Source organism: Ursus arctos, unplaced genomic scaffold (genome assembly GCF_023065955.2).
Source record: "Ursus arctos isolate Adak ecotype North America unplaced genomic scaffold, UrsArc2.0 scaffold_28, whole genome shotgun sequence".
In the NCBI taxonomy this organism is placed as follows: Eukaryota; Metazoa; Chordata; class Mammalia; order Carnivora; family Ursidae; genus Ursus; species Ursus arctos.
Genome location: NW_026622963.1, coordinates 21,221,757 through 21,247,367, shown reverse-complemented (window position 1 = coordinate 21,247,367; position 25,611 = coordinate 21,221,757). Strand labels below are relative to the sequence as shown.

Below are 25,611 nucleotides of genomic sequence, written 5' to 3'. Positions count from 1 at the left end.
GCCTTAAAGTGTCCTCCAAGTCGTTGCGGGTACCAAGCACACGTTCCTTTGGATTACGCAGCGGTAGCCCACGCTACGGACGTCTCACACTTTGTGTACCTAGTCACACTTCGGAGAGCACTCGTGTTGTCTTCGGTGTCTGACCATTATGAATAGGACTGCTATAAATATTCACATACAGGTCTTGCGTGACCACAGATTTCATTTCTCAAGGGCAGATACCCAGGGGTGGAAGGGTTGGGTCTCCTTACATCCTTACATGATACACTGAACGTCAAGAAACTGACAACTGCCCTCTCCGGAGCGGCTGCCGCGCAGTCCCGCCAGCCACGTACGAGGGTGCCCAGTGCTCCCCGTCCTCAGCTGCACTTGCTGTGGACCTTCAGAGATGTCTGCCACTGCAGTCAGAGTAGCGCTGGTGGGGCTTATGCTCGACTCCACTTAGCTTCGAATCAAAACCAGTTTACACGGCTTGAACAACTCGGCGTATGTAGTCCTTCCCAAATGGAAGGCTGTTTCTTTAGAACTAGTGCAGACCGAAATGTGAAATGACCGTTTCGAGGTGCATGAATTCAAGGTGTGTATTAAAAACTGCTAATACTTTGCCAAACTACTGTCCAAAATTATCACAGTTTATAACACCTCTATATAACAAAGATAATAGCCGCTTATCCATTTTACTTATGCAGATCGCTTTTAGACGCTTAGGAATTACAGAAAAATATAAAGAGGTTAAGGAAAAATCACCCAACATCTCACAACTCACAGGTAACCCAATACATTTTGGTAAACATAATTGAAGTGATCCCTCCTAAAAATACATTCTTTAAGGCTTTAAGGTCCTTTTCCTTTTTTTGCCCCTGCCCCATTACCACATGATTTTATTTATCAGAAACACACTATGCATGCGATTTTGTACCCTGCTTTTATGACTCAATAATATGATACAGAGAGAGTTTTCCATGTCAATGAATATATCTATGTATCAGGGATCAGCAAACAGTTTTGTAAAGAGACAGATAATAAATATTTTAGGCCCCTGGGCCATTTGGTTTCTATTGCAAATACTCAACCCTGCCACCATTGTGTGAAAGCAGCCATAGGAATACATTAATTAGTGGGTGTGGCTGTGTGCTAATAAAACTTTATTAACAAAAACAGTCAGTGGTTTGGATTTGGCCTGTGAGCTGGAGTTTGCCAACCCCTACTATATGCCATCCTATGTAACACCTGCACAGAAATCTACCTAGAGATATCATCAGTTATTGAACTAATCCCTTTTTGATAGATATTGGTTTCTAAATTTTCATTATGTGTTAGAGAATACTGTAAGAATTACTTGTAAAGACATTTTGATAGAACTGCTTGATTATTTTCTTAGAATAGCTAAAATCCTTAATCAAAAAGTATACTCATTTTACATTTTAGAATACATTGCTAGACAGCTTTCCAGCAAGACCATACCAATTTATTGTCTTACACCAGTGTATGAGAGTACCTGCTTCCTTAGATCTTGACCAACATTGTACTTTGTCAGCCTCTATCTAAAAGAACATCACGCTGTTTATATTTATATTTTTATTTCTTGTGAGGTGAATATACATGTATATATACTTATATTTTATTTGGTTATTTTGATTTATACTTTTGTGAACTGCCTCTTCATGGTATCTGTCCATTTTTCTATTGGGATGTTTACTTTTTCTATTGATTCATGAGTGCTCTTTACATATCAAGCGTAACAACATTATTTTTTAATCATATTAAATAGCACCACACAGTCTAATTCTTTAAACCTTGTTAATGATTTTTTTTTTTTTTGGAGCAAACCAACTTCTAAAATATTTTTGTAACCAAATGTATCAATTTTTACCTTTCTAGGTAGCCTCCATGGGATCCTTTAAAGGGCCTTTCTCACCTCCATCATTATAAGATATATTGTCCCATTATTTCCTTAATATATTGGCTCTCCCACTTAAAATCCTGGTTCTGAGTAGCCTTGATCCAGTTCTCTGATTTTCTCAATTTTAAAATGGAAGCAATGATTATCTACCCAATTCATTCAATAAGTATTCATTAAGCACCTACCAAAGTCCTACCTGGCACTTTATAGGAGACAGGAATAGAGCTATGAATAAAACCGGCCCAAACCTATGAAGTTAAGGCTCACATTCTGGTGCCTGCATTCACAGGGATTTCAGGAAATAACGTACATCGTAAAGCCTCTTCGCCATTCTGATTTGCTGGATCTGTAGGCAATTGTGGCGTATGCCTCTGAATGTATAGCATCCCTCTAGGCTTCCCCACTACCAACTCCTTGAGAGCATTTGGCCTGATTCATCCTGCCTTGCGGTCATAGTTGCTCGTACAAGTTCACTCTTCACTTGCTGGCAACGGCCATGACGTCTTCATGTCTGTATCCTCCCTTCCCCTCTTCAGGGGCCTGGCTCCTTACTAGGTCCCCCATTAGGAATTTGTCAATGTCGAAAGTAACAAAGGAAAGGATGTGAAAGCACCTCCTTTACATATTCTACCAGAGAATGTGAATAATGACCTAAACATGTAATTACTCATTATGATCCATACAAAGGAAACAAAACAAAACAAAACAAAACAAAACAAACAAAACAGGGGTTTGGGTATTGCTGAACTGAGATTTCTCTATTCTTCCAGTTCAAGGGAAGACACAGAAAAGAGGGTTCTGGTTGGAAGGGACCACGTGTACGAGGCCCTCAGGTGGGAGGCATTGTGGGAAAGTCAAGGGCTAAGATGAGACCGGTGCCACTGAAGGGAGAGGAGCGGCAGGGAGGGGTGGTGTCGGATGCAGGTGCAGAGGTGAACGGCCTTGCAAACCACGGCATCAGGAAGCTTTGCTGGTTTTAGAAAGGGGAGGGATACACCTGGCCTAGACTCATCAGAGCAGGGTTCCAGGGCTGAGGTCACGTTTCTTGCCACGTAACCTGTACGCAAGTCACTGAGCCTCCTGGTCCTTGGACAGGGTGGAAGTCTTCACACCCCTGTGACTGGGAGGCTCCAGGGGGGGACACAGCGAGCTTTGCAAACTGTAACTTTCTAGAAATGGAAAAGATTGCCATTAAAATGCAAATGCCTCCAGAGAGAGCTGAGCTACTGCCAGGAGGGGAGAGGAAAGGCATGGGCTCTGGGGCCGGCTAGATGTGGTTCATGGCTCCCCTGTGGTCTGCAGCAAGTGACATAAGCTCTCTGGGCATCCATTTCTTCTGTAAAATGAAAACACCACCACTCCCCTCATCAAACCGTTGTGAGGGCTAAATGAGTTGACAAATGGGAAGAGCTTTGCATACAGGAAGCCCTGGAAAAATGGTAGTTCTAACTATGGCCGGGACTCCCGCTCTGACGACGCCTTTTCCACCCACCCCTTCCTACAGCAGAGGGCTTACATTCACACTACAGTGAGAGCAACACGCCAGGGAGCATGCAGCTGAACTGCCTGGAGTTTCTGCCTCGGGAAAGGAGAGGAAGTGGAGAGGCGCTCTGAAGGGGGTGGCTGGCGTGGCCCCAGGGACAGCAGGTTTGGGGGCTGCAGTTACTCAGTCAGGACCTCTTTCTATCCGTCTGAGTGTCCCCACTAAAGGATGGTCCCAATTCTTCTCTTCCTTTGCTAAAAGAAGAGTGGCAAGAAGGGAAAAATAAACTAGAACTGTTCTGTTCTTCTCAATTTTGTCCCGAACACGTGTATGTCACGTGTGCAGACACACGCATGAGCACACAAACACATGTTTCCTTTCTGGGCTACATGGAATTTCTCTTTCCATGAAGGATGTTCACAGACTGCCGTGCTCCTCGACTCCTGGAGCCTCTCTGCTCCGTCCACTGGCCTGTAATCTGTCCGAATGGATGCACTACGACCGTGACCCTGGATTGTGAACCTCGGCCTTTTCTCTCTTTGCTTTGCTTTCTCAGCTTCCCTCTAGCAATCACTGGAGTTTCAATGGCTTGAGAAAAATCACATTGTTGGTATAAACAGTAGTTGGTTTTGCTGGGCTAGATAAGGCAGCCACAAAAAGTTGCATTTTCCTAACGAGAACTGGAAGGTGAAGGTCCCTTTCTCTAGATCATCGCAGGTGTGTAAGCCTTTTTAGAATAACAAAGACTGGTTCTACTGGTGAGTAATTGCCTACCTTATATTTCAGGGGTGTCTTATATTTCAAAGTGACTGTGTAGCTGAAGGAAATTTAACAAATACTTAGGGAAAAAAAATTATGCCTGCTTTTAGTCGTCTAATTTAGTAATTTAATTTGAAACATATCTGTTCTGTGTTTCAAATGCCCTGCTTCTAGTCTTGGTTCTTTTCATAACTAGCTGTGTGATCCCAGAAATATCTTAACTCCTCACCTGGAATATAAAGAGGGGGTGTGAATGCCACTACAATGCTGATGACATGAGACACAGAAGGGGTAAGGAACTGTTCCAGGTGAATGACAACCGAAGGCAAAATATGATCCTAGGCCAGATCCAGTAGGAAGGAAAAAAGACCATAAAAGGCATTATCGGATCAATAGACAAAATTGAAACATGGATGGTAGATTGCTACATTTCTGGAATTGACGACTACACTGTGATTCTGTAAAAAGATCTCTTTGCTCTTAGGAAAGACACGGTGAAGAACTTAAAAGGACATGATGTTTGCAACTTTCAAATGATTCAGAAAAAATATGTAGATACATATATGCATATATGTGTGTGTTGAGACAGAGTGAGAGGGATGAGAGAGAAGGAGAACAGGAATGAGAAAGCAACCAGGGCACAATACCAACTAGTAAATCTGGGTAAAGGGAATACATTAAAGTTCTTTGTAATATACTTGAAATTATCCTATTTATTTCCAAATAAATACTTGAATAAAGGTGTTGGAATAAATTCTATGTAAGTATTATGATGTGAAGAAGGGTGCTTTGTTGGAGCTGTCCTTCACACATTCATGAACTGCAGAAGTGCCGAGCACGTAGGGTGCGAGGGAAGGAGCTCCTGCGAGGGCACCCTGTTGAAGGAGACGTGGAACAAACACAGGCGGCGAAATTCACTGTCTCCTGCACAGGGTGTGAAACTGGAAAGTCTAGTTCCGAGATACACATCTGCAGTGGCGGCTCAAGGGAGTGGCCCATCTTCAACAGAGCCACACATTGCATGAGGCCTTGCTTTCCTCTGGCAGCTGTGTGGAGGGCACTGTGGCATCCTGTGAGGGCAGGGAAGCCCACCATGCACCATGACACCCATGCTCTGCCCTTGACTTACTCAGAACCCAGGCTCTGGGCCTTATGAGGATGGGAAAGGCCCCTGGTGCCCTTACTTTTGTTTCCCTCTGATGAGTGTCAGCTAAGAGCACTGCTGTATGCTTCTAGCTTTGTCTTGGCTTTTCTTAAAACTGCCCTCTCTCTGATAGTCACTCCAAGTACTTATATGGTCGCATCACCCACGGAGTTCCTGTTCACCTGAGCCTTCCCACGGTACTGTCTTTCTAGGCCACTGAGAGCCAGATCCTGGAAAGCTGAAGCCCGAAGTCCCGTGAACCCGTGGTGGGGAATATAAAGTTACCACAAGCATATGCACCCTTACAGGTAAGGAAGTTCCTTATTTGAATATTATTCACCATTGGAAAATTTTTTTTGAACATCCAAAACACAGGTCAGTATTAATAATCTTCAAATGTAGAGCTAAGGTGGTTGATACAAAGATCTCTTCTACTGCCCTTATGAACTTCTTCTGCAGGGTAGGAATTGTGTCTCATTCATCCGGTGTATTCCTCCCAACATCTAGGAGCGATGAGTTCAAGAAATGAAGTCTCGAGGCAGTCCCCCCCCACCGCCCCCCCCCCTCCCCCCGCCGCCCCGTACACTTCAGTTGAGACAGAGTGCTCCTTTCCTTCAGCAGATCAGCCTGGACTAAACTGTCATCTGTCCTTGTGGTTTATGGAGGAAATTGTCAAGAGTCAGGGGAGTTGTTTCCTGAACTTAGGAAGGTCTTTCTAGCCTAGTGATTCCCTGGCAGTGTTTGTATAATATTCAAATAGATAGATACGTCCAATCCTTCAAAAGCATAGAAGCCGTTATGATGAAAACAACACTTGGGAATACCATGTAAAAACTATAAGCCTGAGATTTAAATGCTTTTGAATAAAAATGCAAACAAATGAGGTAACTAGGCAATTAGATTAAAGTAATTCGGCCCTGGCCAATTGGAATTCCTGCCTGATGTTGAGAGGAGAAGTATTACAAAAAACCATGTAATTACCACTTGCTGACACTGATTGGGTGAGAATTGGCTCAACAAGATTTCTGAAAAAAGCAGAAGGAGAGGAGAGAGGACACAGTTGTACCCGCACAGAAGAAACTCCTCAGAGAAAAGCCAATACGCTTGAGGCAGGCTGGGGAAACGAAGGGAAAGTAAAAGAAAGGGAAAGGCAAGCATAATATACAAGCTCTGGTTCTTTCTCTCACAGTTTCCTGATAAATTTCAGATGGGTCACCGTTCTCCCCACTCGACCCTTCATCTGACCACAAAATGTGCAGCAAAAGCAGTTGCGAGGAACAGAGCAAATGGATGGCCGGCGGCCTCCCACGGCGCCTCAAAAAAGTCTGAATCTTGAAATTGGTCTATCCTATGCACGTCGTTTGGTCCATAGTAAATTCCCCACAAAACTGAACTAATAAAATATCCTTGAAAAATGAATCTACACTTACACATTTTAGACAGATGGCTGGAGCCAGGCTAACAACAAGGAACCGGCTTTTCCTCTTTGGCACCGCAAGATGATTGCGTAACACGTTCAAGCTGATGGGAACACTATTTAAGCCAGGGTAACACACCGCAACAGATTCTTTCAAAAACCATCGGGAATCAGGCTCTCAAACTTCCAATAGCTTGGTGAGGCTTTCCTCGGCCTTCCAAACAATGAGGACCAGTCAACGTCAGTGCAGAAAAATTTTTACCAGCAAAAAAATTTTTACAGTCAAGTCTGTTAATACCGGTTTATTTGCAATCCAACTCCCTGAAGACAGCAAACAGTGGTATTGGCTGCCCTCTGCAGTGGGCTGGTGAATTCAGCGAAGTATCAGGATCAAGAAAATGCCAAATGCGTGCAACTAATTCTTCCTGAAATCCAGAGATGCTGGCAAGAGAACAACTTCTTAAATCTAGGATTTTTAAAGTCAAGGGTGTGTGGGAAAGTAACACACCACCTCCACAATCACTCAACCCCAGTACGTTGTTTGGGTGTTTTCTGGGCAAGAGTAAGCTTGCTTGTTGATTCAAGATGTCATGGGAATGTCTGAGGTTAACATCCTTCATTGCTAAATCAAAAGCCAACCACAGCAGCAAGACTGTGAAGCTTCTCAGAGAGTTCCCTGGACTGAGAGCTTCCATGGTGTATGTTTTTAAACTATGCCCACGATTTCTTTGAAACTACTCCCCTGGAGAAATGGAGGCTAATTTTCCTTCCCTCAAATATGAGCTGGCCTTAGTCACCTGGATCCAATGAGGAAAATGAGGTTGGAAGTGGCATGATGTGACTTGTGCAGGTGGCTTATAAAAGGGGACAGCATCTGCCCAGCTCTTATGAGCTGCTCACCCTTGAAATCCAGCTGCCGTGCTATGGGGAGCTCAGGCCCTGTGTAGGTGTTCCAGCTGACAGGCCCGGCTGAGGTCTCTACCAACAATCAGCAACAACCTGTTGATTTTATATGTGTTACTTCAACCATGTGGGTTGAGGAAGTCTTCGGGAAAATTCCCAACTCTGGCCACATCTGACTGTAACCACATCAGAGACCCTAGGCGAAAACCACCACCTCGCTGAGGCCAGTCAACTCCCCAAACCATAAGCCATAATAATAATCAATAAACATTGCTGTTTTAGGAGAGAGGTCTGCAAACTAAGGCCTGGTGATAAAATCGGGCCTGCAACCTGTTTTTCTACAGCCTATGAGCTCAGCTGGGTTTGGTACATTTTTAAAGGGTTGTAAAAGACACAAAACAAAGCAAAGAGTAATATGTGACAGAGACCATATGTAGCCCTTAAAGCTGAAAACAGCTATTCTATGGCCTTTTACAAAAAAACCTTGTTCAACACTGTCTTAAGCCATTAAGTTTTTAGATGGTTTATTATGTAACAACAGATAATCGGAACACATGGTGCTTTTGGCGCATAAGAAGAGGCCATTGATGGGCAAATCCTGGATTTATAGCACCATAAAAGTCACACTGAAAAGCCACCACTCAACTATTACCTGAAAGTCAATACTATCCTATCAGTAATTGCTATCATACAGTATTATAATTTCACAAATATATTTGCTCAACCAAAGCAAAAGTGGGGGTGATGTGATTCATCAACCAAGGAGAGTATTTTAAACATGTGTCTCAGATTTGATTCTAGATTAAATTTCAAATTCTCGGAGACTTATTAATAACTTTAATAAATGTAGCTGGCATTTGCCAAGTCCTTACTATGTTCCAGACACTATTCTGCATTATTTCATATGTATTACTTCATTTAAGCCTTGTGACAACAATTACTTCCATTTTAAAGATGAGGAAACTGAGACCCAGGGAGATGATCGAACATGTCCGAGATTACACAGGTAGTAAGTGTGAAGCCAGGATTTGAATCTAGGCCTGACTTACATCCAGGAACTTATCGCACTCTGCGGCTCCTCTCCAGAAAATGTCTAAGTAAGACATCGGTCTCAGTTTAAGGATGTAGCTGGCTTCCATAGGGAGGGCAGCAACCCACTGACCTCTCTGACCAGACTTCCCTGCAGGCTAGTCAAGGGTGCTGTCCACCCACCAGGAATCAGGTCTGGAACCTGGGTCTCCTTCTCTTTCCCCTGGGACTCAGGATCTCGGCAACACCAACACTACTTTTCTGTTGAGAGGATCTGAAACTCTTAGACCAGCCCCAAATAATGGTTCGGTATAAGTTCTTTCTTCCAAACTATCAAAGACTTCCTCACACTTCTCCTTTGGTTCCTGTCAATCAACACATGGAAAAGTATGCTTGCCAAAGTGATGACTGTCAGAGGAGACACAATATGGGTTCTTCACTGCCAGCCTTTGGCTAAACAAAATCAACAGGCTGATCGAGAGCCAATCAATATGAAAAGGCTATCCAGACCATTGTTAAGACCAGTGATCATGGAAAATGAGATCAGGATCAGTTTTCTCATCTGTGAAGTAGGAGTGATTATACCTATCTTTATGATTTGTGTATTGACTGGAGCCAAGATATACAAAGGGCCTAATCCAGTGTCTGGCATTCAATTAATGGTGGCAATAATTACTGTATTTTTAACATAGAACATGCCTCTCTTTCAAAGAGCTGAAGATTGGCCAATGACATTTCAATGAATAACTGGAAAAGCTCTTCATCACAAAGAAAGATCCACATACATGAAATAAGACATAGAGTAAGAGTTGCTGCTTACCCATTGGGTTAGACATTTTCCATCTCCCTTTATCATAAGCCTTTCCACATTGGAAGGTGTTGTTTTAATTATTTATAAAAATGGCCCCTTCACATTATTTTCTCTGACTGAACTTGGCACAAACAACTGGGGAATCAATGTAAGAAAGAGACTTCAACAATGTGCCAAGGCCACGTCAGCACAGTGACCAAAGGCATGCCACAGCCCCTTTTCTACTCACCAGAAGGGAAAGATAATGAGGCGGCTGATGAAAAATATGGTAGAGAAGATGAGAAACAGGGTGTTACAGGTTTGCTTCCATCCGGCATAAGAAAACATCTTAGCAGACTGAAAACAAAGAAAGCAATCGCATTCAGATAAAGTGATATTAGAATAAAATTCTTAAATATTTATAAATGAAATGATACGATGCCTGGGATTTGGTTCAAAACAGTGTGTGTGTGTGGGGGGGGGTGGATGGGAAAGTCAATGAAATGAGACTGGCCATACTGACAACTGTTAAAGCTGGAGGATGGACCCACTGGGTCCATTATGCTCTTCTCTTGGTCATACGTTTGAAATTTTCCATAATAGAATATTTTTAAAAAGATATGTTAAAATGACTATAATATTACTCCTGTCCTTTGCAAGCACTACGAGCTAGCACAATGAATGTTAGCATGCATTTTATTGGGGCACTTATTTATTTTCTCCACTGAACTGATTAGAGAGCTGGATTGGAGAAAGCTTGAAATATGAGTGAAGTCCTGGGCTGGGCTGGGCTGGGCTGGGCACGTTGCAATCAAGGCAGCTGGCAGAAGGGGCAGAGTGGGGAGGTCACTCTGGGGGCCCTGTCCCGGTTGAAATAAAGTCGCAAGCCCTCGATTTTTCCGCATTTATTTTATGCTAGTCTACATTGCCCGTGTGATATGTATTGAATCAAAGGAGTTACGGAAAGTGTTTAATGTGGTAGTAGAAGGTTAATTGATGAGAATCATCATGCATTATCTGGTGGAGCCCAAGGCTGAACGGGAAGGTGTCTGGACTTGGGGGTGGTGGGAGGTGGGTAGGAGTTGCTTACTGTAGGTCTTCCTTGTAGAAGCGTGGCTCAGGTCTGGGTGGTTTCAGGACTGAAATTGGCCCAGAAGTTCAAAGCCAGTCTTAAACGAGAGAGGCAGCTCTTCGGGAGGGCTTTACACTGCATTACATTTATGCTTTGGGAAGGGTTTACATTGCATTTTCCATACTCTGCCGTATTTACCATGGGATAAGGATACGATCAGACTGTGGGGTGGCAGGGGGCCCAGAAGGGAACAGCCTCAAATGCTGAGTTGAAAGGCTGGTCTGCCAAGTGGGTGGGAGATGGGTATGGGGAGATAGGCCAGAAGTTCAGCGTGCCTGGAATAGAGTGGGAGCTGTTTGAAGAGTCAGAGGCCCCGCCAGAGTGGTTAGCCAGAGATATGCATAGGCGGGAAGAGAGTGCACTTGTGAGGGCAAAGTAGCATTCCCTGGGGTAAATGCACACACAGCATATTCTGGGCTGTGCCAGGATGGAGATCCGACAGTCACCCTGCTCCTTTGCTAAGCACGAGTCAGGATACTGTTCAAGTGTTGGGTCCTGCATCCAAACGTGAACATGGGGAAAGCCAGAGGATCAGGAAGATACATGAAGAAGGCAGAGGGTCCTTCTAAGTAAGAGTTGTGGATGTTGAGGCTGTTTTTCATTACAAATAAAGAGCTAAAAAGTGACCCACCAACTGTCTTGAGGAATATGAAAGATTAATAGTCACCATCTTTAAGATGGTCTAAACAGGGGCAAAAATTGTACCATATCTGAGTTCAATTAGAACTTGCCTGAGAAGACAACCACTAAAGTCAACTACTTGAGGAATCTGTGGACTAGGCATCCCTGGAGGATATCAGAAATCAGCCCCATGCCACCACTTACTGTTGCCTCTTCCCAGCTGGTGGAAGGTACTGGCCTTGCTCATTGACTCTCAGGTTAGATCATGGCTTGTGAATCAGTAATGATTCACTATCATTAACAACATGAGGCTATTCTCATAGTTTATCCATGAAGGGATCTCTGAGTATGACATTTCATTTTCCTTCTGTTTTTTTCACCTATGAACCTCAGAACATTTTCCAACAGTAATGAGCTAAACCTCACGCTATACCCTAAGGGGTAGATATGAATTCTCATATTACTGCTGAGGACAGAAAACAAAGCATTAAGTGATTTGCCCAAGTCACCTAGGGAGTTATAGCATGTCAATGACGGGGTTGGGGAGGGTGGATAGGGACAACCCAGAGCTTATTCCCAGTCTCCACATCTAACTCCCTTTTAACAACCCAATGAAGTTGTTTTTACAGTGGACACACACCAAAGGCTAGAGGGGTTAGAAGCAACAGAGTAGCATAAAATTCTTAAGTCATGGCCAATGTGGTCTTAATTTACAGGCAGGGTTACTGAGATATGATCAGAGGAGGAGGTAATTATAACAGATATGGCTACATGCAGACAGCAACACATGGGAAAACTGGCACAATCCTTCTTCTGCTAAGCCATTTGCTGCCCTGAATAATCTTGACCTTTGGAATGGGATTTACATGTCTAATTGCCATTACACAGAAGAAACAAAATTCTGTACACATCTAATATTTTAACAGTAGCCAGTTGCTTTGAAATGGCTTCAAATGACTTCTGGTTACATCTAGAACTGGGTTTAACAAACTACTGTCCAGCCTATGGGCTTAAAGCTGGTCAGCCCTTAAGGATGGGTTTCACATTTTTAAAGGGGTATGAGAAAAGAAAAGGCCGACCATCAGAAAAGAAGAATAAATGGCAAGAGATCCAATGTTGCCCACAAAGCTACATTTACTATCTGGCCCTTCACCAAAAAGCTTGGTAAACCCTGATCTAGAAGAACACGATCCTATCAACTTTAATTTCTCCCATACCAGCTTAGATTCAGCTATCAGCCCTTCAACTTCAAGAGGCAATCCTGAACATGAGATGGGTTAGCGTCATTTTCCTCGGCTTCATTATAAATGAAGGCATTGAGAGGACAAACGAATGGCTCTGGGAAGTGTGGCCCTAAGTACACCAGGAGAGCTGGCGGGCAAGACGGCTATTGGGTCACTGCCTCAGGGCACACAGGAACCGATACATAGCAGAGACAAGTAGAGAAAACAATCCTAATTTGCTTTGTTTCTCATGCTTTGTGTTGCTTGGGACTAGGAACACTCTTGTTTTAATGTCCCCTGCTCCAAAACATTCCTTCCTTAGAAAATAAATACCATTTGAATAAACATCAGCTCTCATTCTTTAAAGCTGGAGGAGGACCAGTGCAAGCATCCAATGGGTATTGGGCTGCGGCTTAAGTAAATATATGATACCATCCAACATTAAGAATCCATAATGCTACACATCCACGTTTTCCTTTTAAAAGATTCGAGTTCATTCCTGCCTCACATATCTCAACGTATTTTCTAAGCTTGTATCTGCACGTAACTTTTACAAGTGGAATCCCATGGGTTAACCTCTCTCCAGTACCATGGAGAAGATTGGAAACTAAACACTAAAAGGTTTCGTCTTTCTAAGCTTGAAGGATCTGAGGACCCAGAGACATCCTTGGACTTTGGGTGTTTTCAGGACAGAGAGCCCTGCTAAATCACTCACATACCGTCCCAGAAACCCAGGACACGGTATTGTTATTACTTTTTTAATGGCAAACTTTTACCTCCAGCCAAATGTCAGCCACATCGTGCACGATCATCACGAGGGTCCCACTGCGAATATAATTAGCACACCAAGAGAAGCTCATCAAGCTTATAGCAGCCAGGTGGTGGATGACATGAGCTAGAAAATCCTATAGAACGAGAGGAAAATGGAAGCTATCAAGCAAATGCAGTTATCACCTAATCAATGGAAGTGCGAACAACGACAATAATACCAATATTTTTTAAAAAGCAACTCACACATCTGAATGTTTTGAAATTTGTAAAATGCTTTCACTTTGATTCTTAAACACAATTCTTGTGAAGGAACTAATGCACATTATCCTCACTGATGAAGTCACTTAACTTTGACCCAGCATTGAATCGTTGTCTAAATCCTCACATCTGATCTTCTTTCCACTGCCCCACACTGGATACATACACACACACACACACGCATGCACACACGCCCCATACACACACACACACACACACATTCCTGTGTATATTTACATTTATCCTTTCTTCTCTAATTCCAAAAAGGAAAAAAGACAGATACACAATATAATAAAATTACACAACCATTAAAATAAGTGTTACCACCTATGAAACAAGTAACAAATGAAAGAGCAGTGAGTATCTTACAAACCCAAGGCTAAAGAAAGCTACCACAATGGAGCATAAATCCGTAAATGTTTGCTGCAAACAAAATATACAAATGGCCGACAAGTACATGAAAAGACGCTCAACCTCATTAGTCATTAGGAAAACATAAATCAAAACCACCATGAGATACCTCTTCATCCCCAGTAGGGCAGCCATAATAAAAATGATGAACTATAACAAGTGTTGGCAAGGACAGGGAAAAATTGAAATGCTTATATGTTGCTGGTAGGAATGTAAAATGGTGCAGCATTTTTGGCAGTTGTCCAAAAGGTTAAATATGGAATTATCCCATAGCCCAGCAATTCTACCGAGAGAAATAAAAATATGTCCATGCAAAAACTTGTATATGAATGTTCACAGCACCATTATTCCTAAGAGACAAAAAAGAAAACATCCCCAATAGCCATGAAGTAACAAATAGAGAAATAAAATGCAGTATATCCATACCATGGATAATTATTTAGCAATAAAAAGGAATGAAGGACTGATACATGCTTCCACATGAATGAACCTTGAAAACATTATGTTAAGTGAAAGTGTCAGACACACAAAAAAACCCATAGATTATGATTCAACTTATTTGAAATATACAGAAGAGGCAAATCCATAGAGATGGGAAGTCGGCCAGTGGGTTGCCTAGGGCTGGGGAAGTTAGAGAAATGGCAAGTGACTGCAAAAAGGTACAGGATATCTTTTGGGGGTTGATAAAAATGCTCTAAAATTGGCCATGGTGATGATTGCTCAGCTCTGTGGACATACTCAAAACCACTGAATTACACACTTTCGATGACTGCACTGGGCAATGTGCAGATACCTCAATAAAGATGTTTAAAAAAAAAAACTTAAAGATTTCAGTTTCCTTGTAGCCAAAGTGAAAGAGTAAACATGATACTACTAATAATAGCCCAACTTATTGAGCACTTATTGTATACCAGGAAGTGCTTTGTGTGGGTTAACCTGCTTAATCCTCACAAAAACCAGAGAAGACAGAAACTATTTTTAGCTCCATTTTACAGATGAGGAAATCAAGTTTTGGGAGGTTAGCCAGCTAGCTTGAGATGCTAGTGAGTGGTGAAGCCAGGGATTCAAACCTGGGCCTTCCGACTCTAGAGTCTTTACTTTACCTATGTTCCAGTAGTTTTATGTCTCTGAAGATATGCAATTACAAAATATATGACATATATTTACATTTAATTTTTCAAAAGGTACCCAATGCACTTGTATATACTAAAGAGAAACCAACTACTGAAAAAATAGATGTGGGAGAAAGATAGAGTCATTATAGCATCAACCCACCTTAGTATATCTATGAAGACCTTCTAAAAAGTGATTATTTTCAATCCCCTCCCTTGAGAAAATGACTCAAACAATTAAATTTTGATGTATTCTTAGCCCAGACTAAGGTTAATGACAGTTAATCTACAGCTATTCCTGAGTTTTATGGAAAAGATTACGTCTATCAGATTTTTTCACAATACATTCTTATACTTATATTCTATAAATTTTCTTTTAAGATCTCCTGTTGACCGCAGCTGATGGAGCCCTTAGTGATGGATAGAGTGTACCATCACGCACCCAAACATTTAATCAAGCCGGCATGGTCTTATCTCCTTAATACTGAGTTCAACTTAACCTCATTTATCACACAAATTTTGCCACAGACTGACTTTTTAAATAGAATGTAGTGGATGAGGTATATGCCAAGAGTATTTATTATTCGATCTGAGTTGCTAACATATATGATAAAATCTTGTGATTGCATTGAGAATCTAATATGGTTTTCTGTATCAGCAAATGGTTCCTAAAACATCGACCTTTGTTAACTCAGAGGATACATTTTTTCGCATGCCTGTGGCTCAATTTCCTTACATCTAAAGTAAAGCCAAGCATGCCCAAAGCAAAGTTTCCTCATAAAGATCTTGGATGAATTAAGGACAACATGTATTCAAAGTCTTTGAATACATCGAAGAATTACATAAGGTGGTTTGTGATCAACTAAAAGATGTGGCCACAGAATTAAAACTACTAACACCTGTATTTGAAGAACATCAAATGCCCAAACCCAAAGGGAAAAACAGACGGGATGGGATAAAGGAGAGTTCTCTTCTTACTGAACGAGAGTGGAGCTTCCAAGTGAAAGTGTCTACAATGTTGCACTGAAAATACTTATCAAGGCACCAAAGCATGAGCAAGATTTGCAATATTCTATATGCTATAAGATGCAAAAAGGCTATGAATTGAAATTAACACACATAAGAATACAATTTAAAGATTAAGATTGAGGGCAGGGGAGGGTGACAATTTTTGAAAAAGTAGATAAAGTAGCTTTGTAAATAAGATACTTACCTAGGGGCGCCTGGGTGATGAGGTCGGTTATGTCCGACTCTTGGTTGCAAACTCTTGGTTTCGGCTCAGGGTCTCGAGATCGAGCCCCACATCCGGCTCTGCGCTCAGTGCAGAGGCTGCTTAGGATTCTCTCTCCCTCTCCCTCTGCACCCACCCCCCCACTTGCTGTCTCACGAGCTCTCTCTTTCTCAAATAAATAAAATCTTAAAACAAAACAAAAAAAAGATACTTACCTTCCTCTTGACATCAGAGCCAAGGCTAAATATCAGAGACCAATAAAAACTCATCTCCAAAATGTAATACCAGTACTGGGACGGCAGCAAGGGCTAAGGAGAATGAGAGTTTTCACTACTTTAGTATCACCATATAAACAACTCATTTTAAGGCATTAAACTATTGTTTATACCTATTTATGTTCCACAGAACTCCCCAAAATGATGACACTTTAAGATTTCACCTTCTGAGGGGCACCTGGGTGGCGCAATTGGTTAACAGTCCAATTCTTAGTCTCGGCTCAGGTGGTGATTTCAAGGTCGTGACACTGAGCCCCACCTCAGCTCTGTGCTCAGCATGGAGTCTAAGTTTCTCTCTCCCTCTGCCTCTGCCCCTCCTCTCTCTCTCTCTCTCATTCTCTTTCTCTTTCTCCCTCTCTAAAACAAATAAATCTTAAAAAAAGATTTCAACTTCTGAGAAGGAATCAAAGATAATATTTCAAGGCATTTTATTTCTGAAAGGGTAGACAAGAATTCCAAAATCAAATTAAGTGTTTTGTTTAAAAGTTAATAAAATTACAACAGGTGTGATTGCCTTGTTTTAGGTGACTGAAAGTTAAATTAGGGAAAACAAATTCAAGAATCTTTACTTAAGAATATTGGCAAATCTGTTTTGCTATTCCTACAGTTTACCTTGTTTTATGTTTCTTGAATACTATTTAAAATCTGATGTCCTAACTTTTCTACTGGTGACAGCTAGTAATCAGAATTGACCTATTCTCAAATGGAGCAGTAATAAAATATATACAATTATTTAAGTACGCTAAAAATGTCTTCTGAAAAAAAATTCTATATCTAGAATTTTCCTTAATAATTTTATAGTGTGTGTGTGGGAGTGTGCTTATTTTAGCTAAGTTGAGATATTATATTACTTGGTGTGATGGATTGTTACATCAATGCCTCCAATGAATTTCACCTTCTGATATTCATGTGCTGGTAGAGTCTTCTCCTACATGACCATGAACTTGATCTTGGACTTTGGTGAAAGGCGCACAAGCAAATATGATGCAAGTAGAGACTTCGTAAGCACCAGGTAAGAAACCTGAGCTATCTTGCTGATAAGAACAAAGTAGAGAATCAAGTTGTCCACTGCCAAAAATACGAATGAGGACATCAGGGACATGAGCCATCCCCTAGCCAGCCTACCAACTGACTGAAAATACATGCATGAACTCATTTAACACTAAATAGAGCAGAAAGAATGGCTCAGCTGGGCCCAGCCAAAATTGTTAACCCAAATCATGAGCAAATAAATGGTTGTTGTTTTAAGGCACTGCGTTGGGGATGGTTTATTACGTACCAAGAGATAACTGATATACCTGAGAAGTTCAGAGTAAGCTGGAGGTCGAAGAATAAGATTGGAGTTTGACCTACATAATGCCTAAGTATCTTATGGTCTAACCTTCTTTGATTCTCTAATACCGAAGCTAACACATTAAAAGGAATAATTTTCTGGGCAACTGATCATCCTCAGTAAGGCCATAATAGAATGAGACAGTTTTTGCTTTCTTCTGTGTCAAACAGGCATGTATGAGACTAACTCTCCTAGTGAGAACTGAAAAAGGATCTGGGTAAAATGCATAAAAATATCTCTGCAAAGGCATCAAAGAGCAGGCAAGGCACCCAGAACCTGTGGAGTAAAGATTTCTGAGAGAAAATGCATTAAAAATGAATCCTTTATTTCTAGTGAATCCTTAATCCAAGAAGTTCCATAGACCATAAGTGGGACAAATTCACAGAAAACCACACCTGTGTATAGCATTTGTCAGCATTTGCCAATTTATAAGCAGTATGGAGTCCAGAGACGAAGAAGTAGGAGAAGTTAAATAAGACTTATGGCAATCTCATAGTGCAAGGATGCAAATTGGTACTCAGGGCCAGCCAAGAAAAATAGTCCTAGTAAACACTGTAATCTTTTGGTCAAACCACTAGGAAAACACCCCAGGAATATGGGTAAGTTGTAAATACACCTGCTCTCAAAAAGACTGGAATCCACATTGAATCAGCTCAATCACATATAAAATGAAGGAGATCTGTCTCTAATCTAATGAAGAGAAGAAAAAGTAAATCTTCTCAAGAGTAAGATAATAGTCTGAGCATCTATAATTTTTCATATACAATATCTATTATTCAATCAAAAGTTTTCAAGCATCAGGAGACAAGAATAAGAAAAGAGAACAGACCCATAGGCTATCAAGACATCGGATTCTTCAGACTTGGACTTTAAAATAACCTTAAAAACTTGGTTAAAATGTGGGAAATTTCAGTAGAGAACTGGAATCCATTAAAAAAAGAGTTAAATGAAAATTTGAGAAGTGAAAAACAGTTACTAAAATTTAGAACTCGAAAGATGTGTTTCACAGCAGTTTAGACAGTGCTGATAAAGGCAGCAACAAACTAGAGGACATTAATATAGAATATATCCAGATCTGTAAAGATCTGGATATACCTTACTTGCAAGATAGCTTGCCACAGTTTCATGGGGGCTGACTGAAGATACAAGACTCCTGGGTCAGAGGTAAAGGGTACTGTATTATTCACAGTAATAGTAGCTGTCAGAATATCAATATTTGGGACAGGTCTCCCACCTTAACTCATATAGGGGTAAGCAAAAAGTGTCAGATGACATCTGCACATACCATGGGTTGTATTACAAGAGAGGAAGCCTGAGCTAGGAAACCTGAATCTTTCATAACAGATAGTAATGTGCCTACCCTTTGCTCCAGAAGGAGGTATTTCTGTCTTCCAAGGTTGTCTGCTATACAAACATCCTTGAAAAGATAGTACAGAACAAAAGGCAGGCAGTGTTTTGCCTCATAAGACATGAAAATATGCAAGAAATCCATGGAGAATTGTCTCCCAGCAGACTAAAGCTCAGAAGAAGCAAGAGGCTAGAAAACATTAGAAAAAGCATAAGAGACATGTGGGACCTACTGTGAACATCTAACAGATTAGCACATCTGTAATTGAATCTCCAGAAAGAGAGGAAAGAGAGAAAGGAACAAGAGCAGTGGCTGAGAATTTTCTAAAACTGACTGAAGATATCACACCACAGATTTAAGAAGTTCTACGGACATTAGGCAGGATAAAGTCAAAGAAAACCACATTCATGCAGATCATAATAAAACTTGAAAGACAAAGACAAGAGACTGAAATCAGTCAGAGAAAAAAGATATTCTGTTCAAAGAAGCAAAAATAAAACTGACAACTGAATTCTTAAACAGTGGGATCCAGAAGAAAATGGAATGCCATTTTCAAAGTGCTAAAGGAAAACCATTGCTAACCTAGAATTCTATACCCAGCAAAAATATCCTTTAAAAAATGAAGGCAAAGTGGTAACATTTCAGAAAAGCAAACCAAAGGGACGTCTTCAGCCAGAAGGATAATCATCCCAGATGGAAGCATGGGAAAGCAGGATACAAGGTGGAGCACGGAGAAGCAATTTGACTGATTTGCAAAACAATAATAGCAATGACTTGTAGCATTTTAAATATTTGAAGGAGGAAATAGGAGGGGGGTATATGAATAATTCTATGAAGAATTCTAATGACTTTTCAGTGACTGAAAAGAGGTAAGAGCACTAATTTTTATTAGACCCAATAATTCAAAAATGCATACGATAATCTCTAGGATAATTACTAAAAGCACCAAAGGATGCCTAACTGAAGAGCTAATGTAAAGGGAGAAATGGAATAATAATTTTTTAAAAAACTTGATTGTCCTGTAAAAAAGCAAGAAGAGAGTACAATAAAAGGAAATGCACCAGCTATTACAAATAGAAAATAAATCGTAAGATAGCGACTTAAACTCAAATATGTAATTGCACAGACTAGAGGAACGACACAAGAGATAGGTAAATAAGGAATAAGGATGAGTAAGCTCTGGTAGAGAAAGAGCCAAAGGACTGCACAGACATGGACAGAGAGTAGGAAGGGGACTCGGACCTAACTCGGGACAATTTGAGGGCCTCCGAAGTCGAAGGAAGGGAGGACCGTATCAGAAGGGACTTACCTGCCTGGGATAGTCATTCCACACCTCCCACAGGTCATATACCCAAGGTTTCTGAAAAAACAAGGAACCAAGAGAGAAAAAAATAAGTTTGTCAGAGTCAAAGGCTGATTTCAGCAGAAAACATAAACTCTTCCTGATGTCATTGATGGGGCCACGCATGCACAGTGAGACTGTCGCCCCTGCTGTGCCTCTCTCTCTCTGTAGGCATTTGTATATGTCCCCACACAACGTGCCTGGGACGCTCACGACTCCTCATGAATCTGGGACCACACAGTGCTGTCTCCCATAGGAAATTAATCAAACAGGGGCTCCTGGGTGGCCCAGTCAGTTAAGCGTCATGATCCTGTGGTCCTGGGATCGAGTCCCACATTGGGCTTCCTGCTCAACAGGGAGCCTGCTTCTCCCTCTCCCTCTGCCCCTGCTCCTTTTCTCTCTCTCAATCTCTTTCTCTCAAATAAATAAAATCTTTAAAAACATTGTTTTAAAAAAAGGAAGTTATTCTACTTACCGTGTAGTTTATACATCACTTAATGGGGTAATCATTCAGTTACTATTTAAATAGACAATGCAAAGGTAATATGGTAAAGAAAGATTTCTGATGAGTGAGTACCGAGTCTTGATGGAACAGGTGGTATGTCATAGGAGACTGGATGGGATTCTGCAGGTAGAGATAGAAGTGGGAAGGGCAAGACATTTCTGGCACAGGGGATAAAATGTGCTAAAATCCAAAAGTGAAATATGCCAGGTATGTTCAGTGGATTGTCCGTATTCCAGGGTAGTTGGCACATGGGTCGTGTGAGTGGAAATAGGGAGAGATTAGGTTTTAAACTTATGTTTGCAAATTCAATACTTAACAAAGGCTTTGAAAGACAGACTGAGGAGTTGTGACCGCTCTCGGCATCCGTGTGACTTTAAAAGCATGAAAGCTGGTCAACTTACTGAGAACCTTATTTCATGAGGAATTCACAGGCAAGGATTTTTAAAATTAAAGACAAATTCTCATCAAAGAATATCAAAGAGACAACTTACATCATAAAGAAATACAATTCCAGCAACAGTAATCATTAAGTAAAATGCAAATCGCCAGCTGCCAAAAGAAAGAAAAATCTGGTAAAGGTGATTGACATCTGAGGAGAAATACATTTGGTATGATGGTGTCTGGGAAGAATGCACGGGCAAATCTAATTTGATATCCTGACTCTGCTGCTTGTTCGATGGCTCTAACTGTAGGGGGGTCACTTAACCTCAGGAAGTCCTCTTGTCTTCATCTATAAAATGGGAATGACAAAACTTACCTCGAAATGTAAAAAGAATTGAAACTAATTTGTGAAAAGTATTGATTATAGTGCACGGCACGAGGCAAGCAATAACAAGGGGGGGCTTCTCTAACTACTGTTTGTATTATGCCTGATGCACGACAGACAATGGTTTGACGTTAGTGTTAATCGAATCATTTGTTTTATCCCCACTTAAGTCTCAGTGAAAAGGTTTCCATGTGGCCAGACTTCAGTCTTGTCTCTGAAAAGCATATTTTGAAAAAAAAATCTTTTTCTGATGTCTGGAGAAAGACCTATAGATTAAGAGACTTAAAAGACATACTGATCAGCTGTACTGCATGGGTTTTATTAAGATCCTGATTCAAACAAACAAACTATAAAGAAAATTATGAGTTAATCAAAGAAATCTGAACATTGACTATTTAGTATTGTTTAACTTTTTTAAAGATTTTATTTATTTATTTTAGAGAGACGGAGGGCGTGAGCAGGGGGAGAGACAGAGGGGGAGAGAGGGACAAGCAGACACCCTGCTGAGTGCACAGCCCAACACCAGGCTCGATCTCACGACCCTGAAACCGTGACCTGAGCCGAAATCAAGAATCAGCCCACTTAACCGATGAAGCCACCCAGGCACCCGTTATTAAAGTTTCTTTTAAGTGTGATACTGGTATTGCAATTTTGCTTAAAATAGAGTCCTTATCTCTTAGAGATCCATACTAAAATATTTACAATGAAATCATACAATGTCTGATATTTGTGTCAAAAGTGATCTTCAAGAATACTCGGATGAAGGTGGTCAAAAGGAACATACCCTCGGTTACAGAATAAAGAAGTACTGGGGATGTGACGTACAGCGTGATGACTATAGCTGACATTGCCACATGGCATATTTAAAAGATGCTACGTGAGTAGATCCTCAAGTTCTCCTCACAAGGAGAAAAAAAACTTTTTTTTTTTGTTACCCATATGAGATGTTGGATGCTGACAGAACTTACTGTGGCAATCATCCCACAATATATGTAAGTCAAACCGTCACGCCGTACACCTTAAACTTACTGATGTATGTCGACTGTATCGCAATAAAACTGACAGAAAACAATTCATCCACAAAAACAGTCTGTTGGGGGTGGAGGGCGGACACAGATGACACAGGATTGCCATCAGTTGGTAATAATTAAAGTCGGTGATGGATACATAGCACACAGAGTTCAGCATACCAGTCTTTCTACTTTTGTATATGTTTATAACTTTGTCAAGTAAAGTTTCAAAAAAAGGTGCTGCTATTTTATTTCATGATTGCTGAAGCAACAATAATATTAAAAATAATATTTGTTGGGACACCTGGGTGGCTCAGCTGGTTAAGCGTCTGCCTTCAGCTCAGGTCATGATCCCAGGGTCCTGGGATCGAGTCCCGCATGGGGCTCCTTGCTCAGCAGGGAGTCTGCTTCTCCCTCTCCCTCTGCTCCTCCCCTCTGCTCGTGCTCTCTCTCAAATAAATAAATAAAATCTTAAAATAATAATAATATAATGTTTGTTTCTTATAATTCCTTAGAGCGCTTTCTTCAATATGCCTGAAAGCTAAGTAGGAAAGAAGACGGCAGACATAAACCTGTTTTGCAGACAAATAACCAGGCTTATTAGAGGCAAGCCCAGCTCCCCAGCTCCCACAGCTAAGCAGTAACACAGCTGAGGCTGAAGTAAAGGTTTCTAGACTCCGAAGCCAGTGGTGCTTCCTAAACGTTGTTATTGCCTATAGGCTGGACGATAGTCTTTCTTCCTGGTTTGTTTTGATAGAGAAAAAAGTAGGGTTCCCTTCTTTAGAAATTTGAACGATAAAAATACCCAAAGAGCATTTTATAAAATGAGCCGGTTGAGACCTGTCCATACTTGTATTTACGTCCGGACTGGCGAAGGCCCACACTTGGATGCAGACAGCATTTCCTTGGCTCCCTGGATTATCATGGCCAAGCGGAAACAGAAAAAGTAGGGTCAGACCTGCCGGCCACAAAGGAAACCGTAAGTCTAGGCGGCACATCTTGAATTATTTGTCTCTCCAGTATTTGCTGACCTCTTGACTCTGTGCCAGGCGCTGTGCTAAGCCCGTGTGTGTTATCCCATGTTCCTCTTCACAGCAAGTTGATGGACTAGGAACTGTAATTAGCCCCTCTTTATGGATAAAAGGTAGATAAGGTGGCTACACAGAGGGACACAGAGGTTGGGAGAGGCCACAGAACTCCCCCGAGGCTGTGCAGTGGCCGTCAGATGCAAGTGCCAGACCCAAGTGTCGCATTTCCCTAACTGACCTGTTAGGTTTCATTACACTATCCCAGGGGTTCTCAAAGTGTGTGCCAGGGATTCCTGGACTCAAAATATTTTCATAATATGACTACCGTGTTATTGCCATTTTCGCTCATCCCATCACAAATGAACAGTGATTTCCAGAGGCTCCGTGACAGGAGAGAGACGCCATCGTTGCTCTGAGAGCTGACACAATATGCACTTGTGTTTTACAAATGTCTTGGCCTTCATTTCTAGTATCAGTAGCCATTAAAACACACAAGCAAATGCTCTTTGGGGTCCTTCATAGTTTTTCAGAGGACGAAAGGGTTCTAAAACCAAAAAGTTTGAGAACTGCTGCACTTCACTAATTATGAGATGAATGACGAAGTACTTGTTGATGCTGTTTTATTTGTTTCAGATGAAAAAGGGAGTAAGACTTCCCCTTTTTTCCCAGGAAAGGCCGAGAGAAACATAACTGTGAGGGGAAAATATTTCTTGGAAAAAAGAAAAATCCAGAAATTGATTGGTCAGGCCCAGATGGCAAGTGTAATCAAGGGGCAATGGAGAAAGAAGCTGACAAGGCCAGCAATGGGGCTCAGGAGGGGGCAGGGCCCAATGGAGCAGGCAGGGACCTGCCCCGGGGTCAGCTAAGGCAAGGTGGCAGCCCAGCCAGCCAGAGGAGAGCTCTCCCTCCAGGGCTGGGGGAGCTCCTTGCCTATCTACATCGGCTACTTGGAAATTACCTGGGAGTTTTATAATAAACTTCTTGCTGCTAGATGGAAATGCTTATTTTAAAAAGAAAAGTGGTCAGTTAATATGAAGTTTACATTAAAAATAAAGGATGCACTGTGGATTAAAATCCTGAATTCTGCGAGCAGGGTGTAGGAGTCACCTATTGCATGGAGCACTGGGTGTTATACGCAAATAATGAATCATGGAACACTACATCAAAAACTAAGGATGTACTGTGTGGTGACTAGCATAACATAATAAAAAATTATTATAAAAAAAAGTAACCAAGTATAATAGCCAAGTTATGGAAGCAACTTAGTCCCCATCGACAGATGTATGGATAAAGAAGATGTGATATACACACACACACATACACACACACACACACACACACACACAATGGAATACTGGTTGGCTATAAATCAGACAGAGAAAGACAAACACCATATGATTTCATTTACATGTAGGTTCTAAGAAAGAAAGTAAATGAACAAATAAAACAAAATAGAAACAGACTCACAGATACAGAGAACAATCTGGTGGTTGCCAGAGGGGAGAGGGTAGGGGAATGGGCGAAACAAGGGAAGGAGATTCAAAGGTGCAAACTACCAGTTATTAAGTATATAAAACTTGGGGATGCAATGTACCGCACAGGGGATATAGTTAATAATATTGTAACAACTTTATATGGGGGCAGGTGGTTGCTAGATTTATTGTTGTGATCATTTCGGAATGTATATAAATGTCAAATTACCATGTCGTACAGCTGAAACTAGGCTAATATTATATGTCAACTATACGTCAATTAAAAAAAGGAAGTAATCAAGGAAACAATACAGTAAACTCAAGGTATTCCTCCTGATATAGAAG

At 41.3% G+C, this 25,611-nt stretch overlaps 1 protein-coding gene across 1 annotated transcript in view; it reads right to left on the bottom strand.

Moving 5' to 3' along the window:
- Window positions 1–25,611, bottom strand: part of CERS3 (ceramide synthase 3) — a 101,104-nt gene that overhangs the window by 31,103 nt on the left and 44,390 nt on the right. The window contains exons 6-10 of the mRNA XM_026510352.4: window positions 21,482–21,539; window positions 20,453–20,503; window positions 16,403–16,495; window positions 13,181–13,309; window positions 9,679–9,785 (exon numbers count right to left, since the gene is read on the bottom strand). Coding sequence (XP_026366137.1) covers window positions 9,679–9,785; window positions 13,181–13,309; window positions 16,403–16,495; window positions 20,453–20,503; window positions 21,482–21,539 — 438 coding nt within the window. The remainder of the gene's footprint in view (window positions 1–9,678; window positions 9,786–13,180; window positions 13,310–16,402; window positions 16,496–20,452; window positions 20,504–21,481; window positions 21,540–25,611) is intronic.